The 20,078-nt window shown below is 43.3% G+C and overlaps 1 protein-coding gene across 1 annotated transcript in view; it reads right to left on the reverse strand.

Moving 5' to 3' along the window:
* Positions 1-20,078, reverse strand: part of Cacna1e (calcium voltage-gated channel subunit alpha1 E) — a 475,585-nt gene that overhangs the window by 214,193 nt on the left and 241,314 nt on the right. The window contains exons 6-8 of the mRNA XM_060364472.1: positions 13,773-13,876; positions 12,782-12,934; positions 11,503-11,684 (exon numbers count right to left, since the gene is read on the reverse strand). Of these exons, the coding sequence (XP_060220455.1) occupies positions 11,503-11,684; positions 12,782-12,934; positions 13,773-13,876 (439 nt within the window). The remainder of the gene's footprint in view (positions 1-11,502; positions 11,685-12,781; positions 12,935-13,772; positions 13,877-20,078) is intronic.

The raw sequence follows: 20,078 nt of genomic DNA on the forward strand, positions 1-20,078 counted from the left end.
CTAAAGGCATGGAAACCCACCTGGTGGACAGTGCAGGGTCGAGGCAGAGTGTGCCTGTCCCACCCTCCAGGCTGTCTCCTTTCTCGGTGTTTCACAACTACAGTCATGTAGACTAGTGGTTCTTCAGCTTTAGGGTATGACCTCGGAATCCTGTGGGAGCTTGCTAAAATGGACTCTATTCTACCTCTGGGGATGATGTAATATTAGGTCAGAGCAGGACCCAGTGATCTGAAATTACAGAGGCTGTTCCCAGGCAATGTTAAGATGGGCGATAGCTGGAGGGGGCCCCTGAAACACATTGCTTTATTTTTTCCCCAGTGAATGATCAATTGAGGAAAAATTAGAGACCTCTTGCCTTTCCTGGTGGCCCAAGAACTGTAGCTATGCCATCCCTGCCTGGTTGGGATTCTGGAAGCATTTGGCTCCAGAGTGATTCAGTGAAAAGCACCTGAAATGGCTGCTGAGTCACCACTCAGCACCTCTAGTTAATTTCTGTCTCTGCAGCCCAGGGTCAGATCACCTAAAGGCTCAGTATTGTCTCCAAACAGAGAGATCATAGCCTACGGCTGTGTGACACCTCAGGCACCCAAGGCATGGATTAGAAATTAAACTGAGTATTAGAGTGGGCTAAAAGCAGGCAAAGGAGCCCCGAGCCAGCCTAATGGCCCTCTGCAGACAAAAGACTGGGAGATCAGCCTGGTGCATGGTGTGAAATGCAGGCATCAGATCAGGAGGCAAGCGGTACATTTGGAATGCATCCCGAACATGATGGCATCCCTAGTTTGACAAATTATTAAGAAATCAAGATGGATCTGCAGAGAGTAGGAATGATTTCAAGGCGGAGACAGCTATGAATGGGGATGTGACAAGTATGAGGAAGAAAACCTGTTTCTCCCATACAAGGAACCAGGGAATGAAATGCTACAGGCCAATGATTCCAGCAGGGTGCATTGCAGGACTTCCAGAGAGGACACGTGACTAACCTAGAGAGCAGGCTGCCAAGGCACTTCATGCTTTTGAAATACAGTTAAAATCATCTGAGCACCCGTCCACCGCCAGCAGGCTTCCCTCAATTTCCAAAACACACATATGTTTATTCGTATCCTAACCTTCTCTTCCTCCCTTAAAGGCTCATTGTTTTTCCTCCCATAGGCCCCCTTTTACCTTCTTCGCTCCTCTCCTTACTCACATGTAAATATACATATATAAGAATTAGAAGCTAGGATCCATATACGAGAAACAACATATAGTATCTGTCTTTCTAAGTGTGAGTTATCTCAGCTAATATAGCATTTCCCAGTTTTGCCTATTTCCTATATGTTACGTGATTTCATTTCATTTCTGATGGATAAAATTCCATTGTGTGCACGTACCACATTTTCATTGTGCATTCATTTGTTGGTGGACATCTAGGCTGACTCCATTTCCTTACTTTTGTGAACAGAGCAGGAGTAAATATGAATGTGTAAACATCTCTGAATCTTTTGGAGCACATGCCCAGGAATAGTTTGTCTGGGTCATGTGGTAGGGAAAAGGTTGGAACAGAATAGAAGGAAAGGAGAGGAGAAAAGAGCACAGGAGGGAAAAGGAGGGGAGGGAGAAAGGGAGGGGAGGGAAGAGGAGAGGAGTTGAAGAGAGGAGAGGGTATTAACCAAGCTAAATACACGTGGAAATGCCATAAGGAAACCTGTTACTTTGTGTGGTAATTAAAAAGCTAAACTTGGGGCCTGGTAAGATGGCTCAGTCTGTGAAATGTTTGCTGTGTGAGCATGAGAGCCTAAGTTTAATGCCCACATAAAGGCAGAGTATGGCAGCATGTGCCAATAATGCCAGCACTCGGGGGTAGAGACAGGAGGGATTCCTGTCTTGCTAGCCAGCCCGTCTAACCAAATGGGCGAGCTCCATATACAGCTAGAGTCTTTGTCTCAAAATTAAGTTAGAGAACGATTGAGGAAGACACCTGACATCAACATCCGGGCCCCATACACATACACACGCACAAGCACCACCCCCATGAACTCAAAAATTTAAATAAAAAAATTAGTTGGGGGAGAAAATTAGATTCAGACATACAATGCTCGTGAGGCAGGTAGCTGGGCCTGAGAGCTATTAGGCCCTAAATGTTCTCAAGAAAACATTTGAAATTTAGTGGAAGCAGGCCCAGGCTCTCTGGGATTGAGTCACCAAGGGCTTAGCAGTGATTCTCAACGTCCCCAGTGCTACAGCCCTTTAATACAGTTCGTCATGTTGTGATTCCCCAAGCATAAAAATATTTTCATTGCTACTTCAAAACTGTAATTTTGCTAATGGCATAAACAGGGATGTAAATGTCTGTGTTTCCTGATGGTCTTCAGAGACCACAGGGGTTGAGACCCACATGCTGAGAACCACTGGCTTCGAGGGGGTTCAGACCGACTGCAGTCCCGGCCTTTCGGTACATATGCCTCATCATGCCATGAGCGTGTTTACTGGATGGAGGGCAGGGAAGACAGCCGCTTATAGATCAGAACTCTCAGTTTCAAAACCTGCTCACTGCTTCCAAGAAATGAAACGGGTTTCCCAGTTGACTCCACAGGCTGAATTTGCCCAGCGCAGTTGAGCTGGACTGCACAAAGGGCCACTTTTATCCTGCTCTCCTGTGACAACTTCTTCCCTACCTCTTTCGCCTCTACCCAGCCCCAATTCCACTGCACAAGCACCCTCCCAGCCCTCTCTCACTGAATGAACTCCTGGGGCAGAGTCGCTTTGGCAAAAGCCAGATTCCCCATCTACCACCATTTACAACTAAGTGGCTAAGACCCGGAAAAAGCGCCTGTTTTCCATGCTGCTCACTGATCTCCCATGAACTTCACCACCACAGACGCCAAGGGGTTCTTCAATGCTGCACGGAAATCACGCCATTTTCCTACCCCAGTTACTACTCACACTTTATAGACAGCTAGCTTTTATCTTCTCCGCAAACCTCCAACATCCCCTTCCTCCCTCAGCTGATGATCTCACTTCATACTTCGCTGAGGAAAATTAAAAAAAAAAAAAAAAAGAATTGGAAGAGATTTGTACACTCTCCCAACACTGCATCTACGGGTGAACCAGCCCCTCTCCCTTACTTCTCCACACTCCCACAACTGTTCCTGCCTTAGGATGGTTCATTTCCCACCTGCATCTTATTTGACCCACCGGAAGCATTTGACTCAAATGGGCAAAACATTTTTGAAGGCAGAAATGTGAATGCAAGTTAAAGAGAACTACAGATGTAACACGTAACTCTCCAAGCAATTATTGGCAGAACGGGGTCTGCTATATGTGACCTTGATACAACAGGAAGGGTATGTTTCGAAGAACTGATTTTCTCATCCTCTCCGTCTTTCTGGAAGCATTCTCTTCCACTGGGCTCAGGACAGCACACTTTCTTACTCCTCCTCCTCAGTCTTTTTTGGCTGGTGACTCTCAACACCTTACCTTTGGAACCCAGTCCTAGAATCTCCCCTGTTCTCAACTCCACACTCACCTCCTCTGTGGTCTCATAACTTCAGCTACCATCCATACACTGAAAGCTCCCAAATGACAGTTCCTGAACAGGCTTCCACACTGAACACATTTATTCAACTTCATAGTCTGCCTACCACATAAAATAAATATGGCAAATTTCACATGCCCAAACTGGATTCTTAATTTTTATTCAAACTACTAACTACTCAACTAACAACTCCAGTCCTTGGCTTTCTCTCACTCTTATAACCAGCCAACCAGAGAATGCCGTGACGATGTTAACTGCACACCCAGAACCATTCAGCATTTATCTATTACAGTGTTCCCTCCCTGATAGGAGCTCCCATCATGCTGCCTTAGACCATTTTCACTGACCTCCTAACATGTCTTCTTATTTCCAGCCTTGCTCCTTTACAGTCTGTTGTTAGCAGAGTCTGGATCTTTAGAATTCAACCTAAGCCATGATATTTGTGTCCTCCAACCCTTACCCCATTGCTTTGCATCTTGCTGATATTTAAAAAACAAACAGTTTTTAGAACAGTCACCAGGTGCACATGATCCACATCCTTCTTCCACACCTGGCCTTACCTATCACTCTCTGTATTCCAATATGCTAGCCTCTGTGCTGCTTTGCAAATGTAACTGGGGCATGTCATTCAGGGAGTCTTTGCAGTGCTGTCCCACATAGAAAACCAAGAAAGAAAACCACTTAGTTCATTCCTTTACTAGCTTCAATTGAAGATGCTCAGATGCCATCTTCTAGAATGGTTCTGCTGACAGCTTCATTTAAAAGTGAAGACACCTTTACCATTTCTCCAGCTAAGTTTTCTCCACAGAATCTATCACTATCTGATTTATTCCATATTTTTGCTATTTATTCTGAACTTATTTCCTGACGATGGAAAACCCTCAAATGTAGGGACTCTGCTATATTAGCAGCATCTCCAATAGTCCTTGAATATAATAAATTAATGGATAAATTAATAGATAACTTCATAATAAATTAATGTGTGAGCCTGTAGATGCCTATGAAAATAAACAGAGGAGATAAAGACCTTTACTATGAGTTCTAGAAACAATATTCTTAATCTTCTTCTTCCCTCCTTGAAGAACTTAGAAATGGGATGTGCTGCCAGGTACTTGGGAGCAATAAGGGGGAAGTTATAGCTCCTCGCTAGGCACACATTACCTTGTAGCCTTCATAGGAAAGGGGGCAGACATGCATCCAGGATCTACTTATCAATCTTTCCATTAATTAGATGAGTCACAGGTGAACACACACAGGCATCAGAATGCAAGTTTTACCTATATGACAGGGTCATACACCGGAACAGAGAGGTATGGATGGCAGATGGGGGATGTGAAGAAAAGCTGTCAATTTCAGAGCATGGGTGACACTAGCTAGAAGTGGTCCCAGATGTTAGCAGCCTAATCCCAGGTAAGCCCTCAGATCAACTGGTGTACCTCATTATTCTAGTTCCATGAGAACATCACTGCTCCTGCCACTCATCTGTCAAGCAAGCTTTGACAGATATCCTCCTATCATTAAAGCACGTGGAGAAAGGGATAGAGGATGATTGACTGAAGCAAAGATTAGATATGTTCCCTAGTCTCTCATCCCTCAACCTGCGGTGTCTCCTGTAGATACCACAACAGCAGAATTACTTCAAAGAAGAAAATGATGTTTTTCCCATTAGCCCTGGGATATGGTGGGATTTTTTTTCAACATGCTTGTATATCACACACCTGAGCAAAATCTCAATGAGGCAAAGAGTGAACAGATGTTAACAAATTTAACAAATACTAACTGTGCAGTAGGATAAAAGAAAGCCACTGGCATAAATTAAAGGATTTCTCGGGGATGAAGAAGGCTCTCAGTAAACACTCACATGATAAGTTGTCTCTTTTGCCAAAAACCCTGTAAAGCCTTCAAAGACATCTTCTATCACAGTGGCTCATAGCATCCTATGCAAAGGCAGGCAAACGACAAAGCTGGAAAAGCAGCACAACTCCAGGAATTTCCACATCCACATCTATATCAACAGCAAGTGAGAAGAGAAATAACTCCAGCTACAGACATGCAAAACAGAAAACCTGGACATTAATAGCAGAGACCTGAATAAGCACAGATAGGGACTGAGAACCCTGGCAATCGGAATATTAACCCTAAAAACAAGAAAACAGCTGACAAAATCAGGAGATAGCATAAAAGAAGAATGACAAAGAGGAAGAAAACTCATGTCAGAATCAGGAAGGAGTTGATTCTTTTGGCCACACTGTAAGAAGGAACCAAACGGAGGCCATTTTGAATAAAACTTCCATTTTGAATAGGGGCCAAATAAAGTTTAAGTTCCCAACTGCTCCCTGGATAACAGACATCCTCCTTGGCAGAAAGAGATATGGACATGGGTAACTGACATCCTGGTTGGCAAGTTGAAACATGAATGCTAGCAGCCCCCAACTCCAACAGTTGAATAACCCAACCAAAGGGAACAGGGTAAATGTATCAAAAGGATGTGTTCCTGAGGAAGTCCTCTAGCCCTAAATCCTGATTGTTGGGATAACCTGGCATAGATGTTTGTAGTTTCAGGCTTAGAAACTCTGTAGCATACTGGCTGGGGCTGGCAGTTCAGCTCCCAAGTCTGTTCTGTGGCCCTAATAAATATCAGTAATGGTGGCCTGAGTACAATAAATTTTTGTCATCTGCTTAAATACTCACTAAGATCAACATTCAAAGATGCAGTCAGCTCCCAAGTCTGTGCTGTTGTCCCTGACTGGTCAGGCTTTGCTGTCTAATTCAATAAAGATCTTGCTTTGCTGGACTCTTGTGCCTGCTTGAGTTGTTTTGGATTTTCAGACACCAACAACATCTAGCCCCAGTGAAGAGGAATAAAAGCTTAATACTCAAGCCAAAGAAACATTTGCTGAGAGAACTTCACTGATAAGGGAAAGAACATGCTGTGATAAAAAAGAACACCTATCAGGTTTGGGAATAAATAAAATCAATTAAATTAGTAAGTGTCAGGGAGAGTTTCTGAGTTGAGAAGACCTTTGGGAGCTACAGTCCAAACAGGTAGAAGTAGCCAACAGAACTGAACTCTTCTGTATTCTTGCTACCACAGGAAGAAGGGAAGCCAAGAATACAGTTGGAGTTTGACCAAGCAGAGTTGGACTTTTGATAGAGACTAAACCAAACCTGAGGATACTACCTGTAGCCCTGACAATGGGACCCTGACTTATCTTTTTACAATATAGCATGACATGAGAGAAGCCCCACACAAATGAAGCTAATAGTAGTCAAACACAGAGTGACATAAGGTCACTAGAGGCACTTATGAAGAGTCTGTATAGCAGAAAGGAAACAAAAACCTTTGCATTTGTCCTAGTTGGCTTTAATTGTCAACAGGGTCATCTGAGATAGGAATCTCAATCGAAGGACTGCCTATATCAGGTTGGCCTGTAGGCGTGTCTGTGAGGGGTTGTCTTGATTATCGGTCGCTCTATAAGGGCCAAGTCCACAATAGGCAGCACCATTCCCTGGCTAGTTGATCCTCTGCTATAAAAGAAAGCTAGGTAAGCATGGGTCTGTGGGTAAGCCAGCAAGTGGCTTCTATTTCAAGTTCCTGCTTGAATTACTACTCCAGCCTCTCTCAGTGATGGACTATGTCCTAAAAGTATAAGCTGAATAAATCCTTTCCCTCAGTGACATGTTTTTTCTTACCATGTTTATCACAGCAGTAGAGAGGAAACTAGGACACTTTAGATAGAATGGCTAAGATGAGCCACCATGCTTTAGAGTCCCCTTTTTGTACTATAGAACATCCGTAAGTCTCTCTTACTAGTCTGAGTGTAACTAGGGCCAATTAGCCTTGCATACTTGTTGCAACCATTGAAAAGAAGTGAAAATGGAATGGTACGTAGTATTTCCTGTCTCTTAATGCCTACCTGATAAAGCACATCAGTTAGGTGAGTTGGAACATCTTAGAATGAGAAGTGTGATGGCTATTTTTGGTTGTCAACTTGGCAACATATGGAATGAACTAAAACCCAAGCACCTGATCACACCTGTGAGGAATTTATCTTGATTAAATCTTTTGATGCATAAATACCCACCTTTAATCCAGATATTTTGAGGTGGGAAGAGCCACCTCTAATCTGACCCACACCTTCTGGTAGCAAAAAAATATAGAGAACATGGAAGAAGAAAGATTTTGGTCTTTGCCTGCTTATCCTTGCTCTGGCTTGCAAGTCCATTCCTTCACCGACATTAAAGCCTACTTCTTTGGGGATACAGTGCATACTGAAGAGCAGCTGAGACATCCAGCCTCACAGACTGAACAACTACTGGATTTTTGGACTTCGCATTAGTAGACAGTCATTGTTGGATTAGCTGGACCACAGCCTGTAAGCCACCATAATAAAACCTCTTCGTACATATTCATCCTGTCAGTTCTGTTCCTCTAGATAACCTTAACTAATACAGAAGGGAAATAAATATCTTAATATCACATTTTACTGGAGGTAGTGATTCCTGTGTAAAGTATCATGACATGCATACTTTATTTATGATATTAAGTTGATCAGTCATTCATAGTTAATTTGGTATTGTGTAAATATCATGGAATCTGATGTGTGCACATACATTTTGTCATGACAAAATCTAAGTTTAAATCACATGAAAAAGTTTTTGAGGGAGGAACGGGATCAAAACACTCACAAAATAAGCAAAGCTTAAAAGATCCACAAGTTCCCTCTCTGAACCTAAAAACTCATTAACAACTACTAGGGGGAGTGCACTATCTAGCCCACTATGTTGTCTGGAAGTCAGATTTGGAGCTTCGGGTATATAGTGTCCATGAATTGTCACTCACACTGCGGTAGGATTTTCAGTGGCATAGCAGCATGGAGAAACCCAAGCTCTTAAGTAATGCCCCACACACCTGCTGGAATAAACCCAAAAAATCTCACTGGATTTCCAAGATTAGAGATAGAATGCCTGTATGATGTGATTTTACCATACTCTTCCCAATTTCCAGTGGTCTGAAGAGCCAGTCTTATGGAGCCTGCCTCAGCACGGTGAGCATGTGCTCACCTTCTCAATACAACCCTGGTTGGGTTTTACTTTATATCCCAGGTCCTCGCCCAACTAAAGTAGTTTTTGGTGGCTCTCTAGAAGAATCAGACTGTGTTTGTTCAACTCACTGAAAACTGAGTGCCATTTTTCTTTGACTTCTCCTGAATTAAGAGCCAGTTATCCACCTCAGTATGACTATCACCTCTGCCAGTAGTGCCTGGCTCCATGACCTGCTCCTAATTCCAGTGCTTGGGAAAGTGATGATTTTTTTTCAGAGTACACAAGAGTTATTTCTGCCTATTTGTAGCCAGATATTTTGGAGGAACCAACTTCATTGCTCATCCAGCTCCCCTGTGCCTGGAACCAACCATCAAGGCTAGCAGGAAGCTTCAGTTCAATGGCTAACAAGTTGAACTTCAGAGAGAGGTGTGAGTCTGTGGCCCTAGGAACTCTTGCAATGAAAGATTTCAGAGGATCTGTAATTGACCTCTTTTACTCCCCGCTTACTTCATGGAGCAAAGCTACAGGGGAGAGCTAGGTTACTAGGCGTTGCATATGGTCTGTTGCTACAGCTGACAGATACCTGGAGAGACGGAAATTTAAAGAGAGAACCATGACAGCAGGGATAAGGCCCCTTCTCCTGACCCAACTGCCATCCTCCTAATATTTCAGCACAGAGCTAGATACAGAATATCTATGCAGTCAATAGTTGTAGAAATAAATAATGAATGATCAAATGAAGTGATGCAAGAGTGATGAGTGGCTCGTGAGTTCCACTCCTGCGTGTCTCAGCACCATCTGATCCTTGGTTAGAGGGACAGCAGATCACACCTGTATCCTCAAATGCAGCACCTCTCCTTTTAGGCTTTCCATGCATTTATCACATCGTGTAGGTGAGGCCACACATCTAATTGAAGTTCAGCACTTTTAAAGCCCCACCAGTGACACCAGCCACTGCAGGGCCAGCGCTATAACTTCGTGAGGTTCCTGGCTAATCTCAGTGACACGGCCTCAAGACAACCTCCACCTCTCAAATGGGAAGTGACTTCCTCACCATGCTTGTCTCTTCCTCCCTGCTGCCTCCCATGGTTAATAAGACTCCCAGAGCATCATCAGGAGTTCACACATCACAGTACTCTAGGGCTTGCTGAGCATGGCCTGGTTCTGGAAACTGCCATCCTACCCTCTGGAACATTAGCACAACAGCCTGTGACTCTTTCCTGCTAAATTTCTCAGTTCTACCTTACTCATCCTGTATGGGAATAGATCCAAACCAGTTTAGTCATTTCCTGGAGTCTGTAAAACATAGGTGTCCAGACCTCCCATGGATACCAAAATCTGAGGTTTCTCAAGTCCCGTAAATGGCACAGTATTTGCATATAACTGTATCCAACTTTCCATTGCTTTAAATCACTTATCTGTTACTTAAAATGCCCAATATAATGCAAATGCTGTGGGAATAGTTGTACTGTAAAGTTCAGGAGATAGTGGCAAAGATAGAATTATCTATAGAAGTTCGGTATAGGTAATAACACCCTAGGCCTAATTACTTAAGCAATAAATTTTGCATCCATAACTGGTCGCATCCATAGATCGTAACCTAAGGATCAAGGAGGCTGACTGCAATGGTCAGACAGTTCCTAAGTTCCTACATGGATAAGCCACATACAATCTTTGTTCTCTGGGCTTCAGGTTTGGTTGAGTCTCTTCCTAAAATACAGCTTTTCCTCTCCCCTGTCCTCCCAAAGACTGCTTTCTGGCAAGTCACACTGTGCCCACCTAATGAGTTTTGCACATGTGGGATCAGATTAACAAGATTAAAAGAACAGAGGAAAGCAGTGAGCACCTCGAGTTAAAAAGAGGTGAAGGGAGTGTGTGTAAGTCAAATGATGACTCCGAAGGCATCTTCTCCGGCCAACAATGGCTGAAGGCAAAGACAGAGAGGATACAGCCCTTCACAAGCCCTTTTCCAGGTTGCTCTCCCCTCTCTGGCCCCTTACATTCCATGCCCATCAAAAGACAAACCTCCCCTCAATGCTCATCATTCAATTTGCACTCTGCACCACGCCGTGGGTGAACTTACTAAAACCAGACTCTGGAAGGCAGAAGAGACATCACCGTCCCTTTGTCTAATTTCTGTCTCCTTGCTGGAATGCCGGGCATCCCTGTCAGGCAGCTGGACAGCTTTGTCTTAGACACCGACTCAGAGCTTCCCCAACAAGCCTGACCATGTGAATCACCAAGGGTTCTGGTGATTCACAGCTCACCAATTAGACATAGCCACCCAAAGTCGGAGCCTCTGGGGCAGGAGCCTAGGAACTTGAATTTTCGGAGAGCATTCTAATGAGTCTCGCAATTAACCATGCTTTCTCTAGGCACGTAATGCAGTAGTTTATGACAGTGGCTTAATATTAAAATCAGCTAGGAAGCTTTAAAAAATGTCAATGACAGGCCTTTACCCCTAGACATTCCTACTTAATTGGCCTGGAGAGAAGCCCAGGCAGTATAATTTTTAAAGCTCCCAGCTGACTCTAATGGGCCACTGGGGTCGGAAACCACTCTAACAGCTTTCCAATCTGACGGTGAGCCCTTTGGGGACAGTAACTGAGAAGCTTACACCTATTAGAACACCTCACTATGCCCCACTACCATGTGGATCCAAAACTTTCCACAACAAGACAATCTGATTTAACTTGTTCATTCACCCACCGACAGAATGACAGACTATAATCTACCAGCTTCAGTAAGATACTTACATACTTCCACTCAGCAAAAAAGCCAAAGATTGGGGTGGGGGGCGACCCGCTAGACTCTTCTAAGTTCCAAAGTTGAATATAGACAACCCCAACTCTTCTCCAGCCTTTCCTGTTCCAGAGGAACCAAAAGAGCACCAGAATTCCACCCTATCCTCCCCACCCCCACCCCACCAGCTCACTCACATTGTACAGCACAGTGGTCCACCCTTCCATAGTGATGCACTGGAAGACAGTCAGCACAGCAAAAAGGATGTTGTCAAACTGGGTGATCCCGTCATTGGGGCCGATCCAGTCCTTACATTCATAACCAGCCGGGCAGCCCTGCACACCGCACGGGTGGGGAGGATCAAATCCCTCTAGAATACCTGCAGATATATTTGGAGAGTGGAAGACAAACCACATGGTGCTTAGCATGAACTGGAAACTAATCCAGGAAGCCTCAAGCAATTCTCTGCCATAGTCAGGAGCTTCCCCATCTTGCCTCAGGCCCTCTCCCACACTAGGATCCCTACACCCCTCAGTTCACACCCATGTGCAACTCAAATGCCTCTAAAAACTCTCTATCTTCTTCAGACCCTTCAGAACTTTCAGACCCGAAGCTCTACTTTGGCCTGTACTGCCATGGAAATTCACAGGGCTGGTCCCATAGAAAGCACTGATGTAATGGCAAAATCTTACTGATTTTCCAAACCCCGGGAATCAGGATGAATCTTGGTTCTCCCTGGGTTTCTCAGGTGCAGTTGTAAACCAATGGGTGCTTTATTTTCTTTACTCTTTGCTTTTTGGGGCATATATTTATTGGTTTTAAACTAAAGTAAAAATCATTTGGAGATTCTTTCCATAAAAACCTGGTGCTTATTTAGGATTCTTTAACTTGTCCTTCATTCCCTCTGACCTCTTCCCTGACATTCTTCCTAGAGTATACTACTTAGCATGTGAAGAACAAATACGACACAAATATATGAGAATTGGGGTTTTGTGTATCCCAGAATTTTCAAGGCACAGTTGGTAAGCCAACCTCACAGTTCCCTCAGTTCTTCACAGAGAGGGTGGACAAGTGTAAGATGGAGCATAGAATGGAACTCTCTTTGCAGATCCACCAGGACCCCCATCTGATTCTGGTCTTCAGTGTGCCACTGGTTTATGGATCAAAGATATTCTGTGAAGTATTTATTCAGATCAATGGCTTTTGGTGTGTGTTCTAAATCCCTCAATAGATAGGGGATCTGAGACCACCTATTTGAACCCTTCCAACTCCAAACAAGGCAGTGTTTTACAATGTAACTGTCAAGCAGCTCTTTAAGCTGGTTGTACCTCAAAAGGCTACAGACCAGGAAGTTTTTAATTCTAGAGTTGGGGTGAGAGTATACTTTTTCAGCAAGGCTCTAAATGCCCTCTATGATGCTCATGACCAAAGGAGAGAAAAAGATGGAAAACTGAAGACAGCAAGTAATGACCTTACCTGAATTGTTCATGAAGCACGCTCGATGTAACTTGCCACTGTAGAACTCCAAGCCAATGATGGCGAACATGAGGATGGCAAAGAAGAGCAGAAGGCCAATCTGCAGAAGAGGCACCATGGCCTTCATGATGGACTTCAGCACAATCTGCAGGCCTAGAGAGAGAGAAGAGAGTAAATCAGAGGCCTCATGTGTTGCCTCCTGACAAGATGGCCTTGTTTACCCTCTCCTAGTCTTCCATGCAAAAAGAACCATTAATCCTGAGATGATAGCTGCTATTCATGACGAGATTACCGAGACAAGTCAAACTGAAGACTGTCAACACCGATGTCCCTTTTTCTCCTTTCCTTCCTCCTCACCATTCCCTGAGCAGCTGCCTACATATTACCCTCTCCTGCTTCCTCCATGATAATGTATAGATTTCTTTCACAGAATAGATTCATTAGACTGTGTTTGCTGCTCAAAGAAAATTAAGCCAATCCCTGATAGTGTACAAATCCTACAAAATAGGGGCAAAATTAAGCCTTTCTAGTACTAGTTCTCAGATACAGCTCTCCACCCACTAAGATGGGGGGGCACAGCACTCACTAACAAACCAGTAGCCGTTCACAACACACAGAGTTTTTAACATCAAGAAACTGAAACACTTATTTCAGCAGATAAAACACACACATACAATGATTACAATTATATTAAAATGCATAGGGAAAATGAATAAAAACGCATCAAATTAACATTTATTTCCGAGTTATACAATAAGGAATGTTCTTCATTCACTTTCCTGTTGTTTTCCTTTCCTGTTTTTTTTAAAGCATCCATTGTTATTTAAATATGAGAAGATGTTAAATTTAGAAGTACTATGCTATGCCCAGTTGTTGCATGTCCATGGGCTTCCTCCCAGAAAGAACTCTTTCTTGTCTACCCTACATTGTCTCGCACCCTGGATCCAACTGAGGATACTAGCCAATCAGAAAGAAGAAAGTGGGTGCTCACTAGGTATTCCTGACACGAGCTTTAAGGGCCTCAGGACACGCACAGCCCGGAGGGTCCGCAGATCCACATGGGTGTTGAAGTGGGTTCCCGCAGTGGCCAGGATGCTGTGGATGGAGACACAAGAGAATCAAGGTTACCAAGGCCTGTCTGTTCCCTCCTGCTTCATGGGGAGTCGGGGCTATAGCAGGCTCTGCCTGGAAAGTACACAAAGCTGGTGCCAGCTGTATGTGGGCGCACCTGAGCCCGGGTGAATCACCAGTGGCATTGAGTGGAATTAAATATAGCCAGAAGGGTTTCACTTTGCAAAGAAAAGTTACCACCACCCTGGAGCCTTAGTCCCAAATTCTGAGCAGAACACATGGACTCCAACATAAGACCTGAACCAAACCTGGTCTCTCACTTTCCTCTCTATCCCTTGCAAAATTCTTTCCCTTCCTTTCATGCAACCAGGCCCTTATGTTTTGGGTTTTTTGTTTGTTTGTTTGTTTTGTTTTTTATTTCCAAGTTGCATATTCCTGTTCTCTTTAGGGAATTTTTCTGGATTAACTTCAGTAAAGAAGTCACTTACTAGCCTCCTCCTGACACTTGGAATTCTTACCAAATGAATAAATTACACTGACATTCATTACTAGGAGCTATGTCTGTGGTCATTATACATTATTAATAGGTCTTAAAATTGCCTCCAAACATTCTTTGACCTGAACTGGGTTCCCTTGCTTTCATTTTTCTACCTTGTACAGTCACACCCAGAAACACACATGTACTCACATCCACACACATCCACAAGAATACTATTAGATTGTGCAGAGCAAGTATTAATGAGACAATGTGTTGCCTATCACCGAATAACCAAGAAGGTACTTTGTGGGACCAAGGGCACACATGTATTTGTGAGTGGTATAGCAGATGACTAAGTGTTAGAAGAATTAGGTTTAAGTCTTGTACAAAGAACTATGTACTTGATACAAATGACTCAACCTCTAGGTGCCTTTTTTTTTTCTTTTTCATCTATAAAATAGAGGAGTACAATGACCTAGTTTTAGATATAAAGACCTCTCTGGTCCAGGCATGGCAGTGTGTGCCTATAATGACCACACTTGCAAAGCAGAGCCAAGAGGACTGCACGTTCAAGCCCAGAAAAAGCTACTCAGTGAAATACTATCTCAAAAAAAAAAAAGTATACTGGAAACTATAAAGTGCATAATTGACATTGTTTCTGACACAAAGATCAATAATATTGATTTAAAATTTGCTAGCTTATTCTTTGTTTTGTGAGATAATACCTTTTATCCCTTATAACTTCTCTAAGATTAGCCCCTCTATTCAGAAGCACTGGGAAATGAGTCATTTGGAAAACTGCATAGTTAGCAAGAAGGGCTGATTTAACTATTCTTAAACCTCTCTGAAAGATTTCAGATGTAGGCAAAGAGAACCATACGAAAGGCCTGATGGCTTTAGGAAGCAGATGCAAGATCAACAGGTACTGAGAATTCCAATGTAGGACGACATAGTCCCAGAGAGATGTCTGTGCACACGAAGCTCAAGCACCCAACCAGCTGCCCCAGAGTAGCAGAGTAATCCCAACATCAGCAGTGTTCAAGCAGTTAACGCTGCAACAGCTCACGTTAGGACACAGAGGGGATGCTAATGCTGGATTACGATATTGGCATGAGTGGTGAAGACTGCTTTCGTCTTTAGGATTTTACACTTTGGACTAGGGGAGATGGCTCAGTATGTAAACTATTCACATTGCCAATACAAGAACCTGAGCTCCAAACCCCAGAACTCACATTAAAAAGCACATCTGTGAGACCAGCCATTGTGAGATGGGAGGCAGAATGTACATGGGTTCCTGAAAGCCCGGGGTCAGCCAGCCTGTCTCAAACAGAGAGCAGAACATGTCTTAGGACCAATACATGAAAGCTGTCCTCTGACTTCCACACAAACACCATGAAAGCTTGTACCCACACACATGAACAACACACACACATACAAATAAGCATACAGTTAATAAACAAAGCACTCCAACTCTCATAAAGAACTTGTGAGAAGCAAGCTTTTTAAGTGTTCCCCATCTTTTTGGACCCCAGCTCCCACAACATCACCTGAAAAGAAGAGGACACAGAGAGTGGAACCTCAGATACGAAGTGTGAGTCTAGCTTATAGTCAGAAGGGCACATTGGGAAGGGGATGGTATAATTTCTAGAGAGGAAAAAAACAAAAAACAAAGAGAAGTGTAGAAAATAGAAACTAAAAAATATGACAGAATAGACAAAAGGGACAAGAAAAAGAGAGAGAAATAAACTTCAAGGATATGTGAGGGAAAACAGGGCCATTGTTCTGCTTCCCCCTTGAACAAAGGCTGGACCCAATGTGAGTCTTCTGTGTTGTCGAGGTGTGAGACTCCCCTTCCCTGCCTCTCACAAACACAGTGTGTGGAATCTGCTCAGCTCAGAAACTAGACTTCTGTTTCCTAGGATACCCAGGTACTCAGATGTTCTTTCACATCACACAAAGAGCTGCTGGAAGTGAAAATTTCCTCCACAGGCCTGAGTATGACAGGTATGCTTTGGAACAGGGAGGCAGAGGCAGAAGACAACGTTAAAAGAGGGCACAAACACACAATGACGGATGCGGTAGGAAGACAGGAGAATTGAGACTCCAAGGGAAGCAGCTAAGAATGCAGAGATGCTGGCAAGGAGGAAAATAAGAAATAAAAGCTAATGGAGAAACACGTGTCAGGGGCTCGTGAAGGCAGGCTCACACAGGAAAGGGTATATAAGCAAAGCTAACATGAAAGGCGGAGGAAACAATGTGTTATCACAAGGGGCTCACATGCCAGCCATAAAACACATTCACACTTTGACCATCAAAATGTGCTCTTGACTGAATCCATCTCACACTACTAACAACCAATCGGGCCATCACACAGCCCATCTCTTCAAGCTCTCTTGTTCTTTAGAAATTTCTTTGTTTCTTCCAGTGCAGGAAGATGATCAATAGAACCTTTAAAATATACATAGCCACTGGCTGCTTCTTAATTTCTATTGTTCACAAAGTCCTTGAGGGCAGGAGCTACAACTTGGCTCCCCTGACCACCTGTCAAAATCAGAAGCAATGGATCCACAGAGGGCCAAGTTAATTGAGGAAAGGGGCCCTGCTCTGGGTTTCCATTAAACCCTGTACCTATCTCCACATCACCACATCACCACATCGCAGAGGAGTTTGACATTCTCATCCATTCCTCTCCAGGCGTGAGCCACCTAACAGAGTCATCTGTGCCCCCAAAAGAACCAACTGTATCCTCAAACTTACCCTCATAGCTACTAAACAGATGCTTGATGGTTTGATCCTAATCTTCGCTGACAAAAAAAAATTAATGAATTTGCACAGATCAGTAACTGATAGAGGCCAAAGGTATTCTCAGACTTCCTGATGAGAAGATCAGAAAAGCAAATCTGGGATGCTACTCATACACAGGTATATTTGAGCATCGAAAAACCCATTCTCCAACATCTAAATTTTGATAAGGACCTCGTAATATACTCCTAAGACTATGCACCCAAGCAGGACCCCAAATGACAGGATGTCCTACATAGGGATGATAGAGGGAGGGAAGGAAAAGGAGATAAAGATAAAAGGTTAGAAGCTTCCTCCGCACCAAAACCTAAGTGATGATGTACATAGAGCTCAACATAGCTCTATCAAATCTAATGCAGGAAGGCAGGGGGAAAGAGTAGTAGGAAATAGTTCTTGATGCTCAATCCAGTGAAAGCCGTCAAATAGAAGAAATAATTACAGCACGCCATGAGGAGTCAACAGAGATGCTTAGGAAACACGGGGGTGACAAATACTGAATATTTACTCTCTGCTAGCATTTTCAAATGTTATGTCATTAAATCATTAAAAATCATCCAACAAGACTGTTGTCTTCATTTCATTTCTGAGGAAACCAGACTCAGAGAAAAGTTAAATGGTTTAAAGAAAGCCGATTCCCTCATGACATTTAAGTCAGTCCCACCCCATTGTGCCATGATGCTGTGTGACGTTTGCCTTGAACTGCTCAGCAACACTATTCCAGAGTGTTGCCCGGTGTCCCGGTGTTCTGTCTCTGAACACACAAATGGATTTGATGCCTTTAATCCCAAGTCCACAAGACCCCAACTGAATTGTCACTGGTCCTTTTCAGGACCATCAGAATCCTCTATGTACCACAACTCTAAGGTTGCCTTAATGGCAGGTAGTGTCTGCTGCAATATTTATACATAAACTTGGAGACACACACACATCACAAATTCTGAGGAAGGCCACCAAGGACAAGTTCAATTCCGAGTTAATCAAAGCCTAAGCTCTCTGCTGTCCTAAGAGCCCTACATATGTATGCACAGGCTTTGTTTTCTATTTCTTTTTCTCTCATAGGCATTGAGCTTTCTGTATGTGATGGAAAATTCTGTATAGATGTGTACTTAATTCCTACTATCTCCCACAGCAGAAGGCAGATGACCAGAAATGCACACAGAGTCCAGTTTAGTAATTGCTTCAGGCTGGCTGTCACAGCTCAGCCCCTCCTCTAATTTTTTGTTTTGTTTTGTTTTCGGTTGTCAGCAGTTAAGAAGGCTGTGAGCGAAGGTTGATCTGATCCTAGTGATGGGACAAAGTCTTTCTAGTCATGGCAACTATTGTGGGACAGAAGAAAAGAAGGTGGAAGTGAAGCCCTAGACTATTAGGACTTAACCATCTTTCCCAAATCAGTCAGTGCTTGATTCCTTTTGACCTCAGGGAATTTTCTTAGCTTCCTTGCCAATCCAGGTCAATCGTCTCTTTTTACAGACCTCTTCTACTGTTCACTTCCATGTCTGAAAATACCCTGCAGCAGTGAGCTTATGTTTAGAATTGCCAGATAAAATATAGGTTGCACAGTGAAGTCTGAGTTTCATATAAAGAACAGAAATAGTTTTTAGTAGAACTAAATAAGTTAAGTGCAGTTTTTTTTTAATAATGTGTGGGATATTCATTCTTTATCTAAAATCTGGCATTTAAACCAAACAGTGGTGTGAATGTGAAATGCCCTCTCTCCCCTCTCCCCATACACTTGTGTGTTTGAACAGCTGGTTCTTAGCTAGTGTCACTGTTTGAAGAGGGTGTAGGGACTTTTGGAGGTGGAGCATCATTGGAGGAAATGGGTTGCTGGAGGCAGAGCTTGGGGTTTGATAGCCTGACCCTACTTTCTGGCTACTGCCTGTTTGCTGATGACAGATGTAGTATGATCATCCATCTAGCATTTCCACCACCATGCCTTTCCCACCGTGACGACCTGTGTTCCTTCTTAAACTATAAGGTGAAATAAACCTTCTCTCTTAAGTAACTTCTTGTTAGGTACTGGGTCACAGTAATGAGGAAAGTAACTAATAGAGCCCTGAGCAGCTTACATTTCTATTTGCTAAGTCTAGATATTATACTTAGGTTGTGTTTAAGTTTGGATCTGAAATTCCTTCAAGGCCTGTGTGTTAAAAGGCTTGGACCCTATCTCTTAGAAATACTAGGCAGAGCCACTGGAAGATCCAAGAACTTCAAAGCAGGTTGTAGAACCTGGGTCTCTTTCCTTTTTAACTTACAATTCACCATGAAATGAACATCTTGTTCCACCATGCATATATGTAGGTGTACACACACACACACACTGTAGTCTCATTCAATGCCCAAAAGTAATGAGTCCAGCTGATCATAGCTCAGTTGGGAGCCAGAAATTACTGTGTAAAGATCTCTCTTGTTAGTTGTTGTCCGACCTTCAGCAAATTTGCAAATTCTCTTTGGAGAATAGTCAGAAGCTAGGGGTCTTTAACATTAGGCCTAGGCTTCCCACCCAACCTCTAATACTCACCTGTGTGCTTCTGCCCATAAAAACAACAAGAAGAGCATTTGCTTTTGAAAGCCGTACTGTTCAGAAGAGGCTGACTACTTTTGGTAAAAGGTGTCAAGTGTTTAAGCAGCCCATATGATGAGGAGATCAGAACTCGGGAAGGAACCTAACTCAAGTTGGATGTCCAGCACAGTTGAGCCAGGTTACTATCAGTGTGGACAGCCCACATAGCTCACAGTTTGGGTCCATTTAGAAGTACTCTATGATCCAAGACAGAATCATTGGTTCCTTCATTTCTCATAGTGCTGTACCTCTAAAAGGCACCAACTTTTACCATGCCTTTCAATTAAAGTTTATGTCTTGCATTCACCTCTTGCTCTCTAGCCTCCCTCCTGCTTGGACCACCTCTTTTTTGTCTTATCTTCCCTATAGAAACAAGATATTTG

This window comes from Meriones unguiculatus, chromosome 11, assembly GCF_030254825.1.
Source record: "Meriones unguiculatus strain TT.TT164.6M chromosome 11, Bangor_MerUng_6.1, whole genome shotgun sequence".
NCBI classification, from domain to species: domain Eukaryota; kingdom Metazoa; phylum Chordata; class Mammalia; order Rodentia; family Muridae; genus Meriones; species Meriones unguiculatus.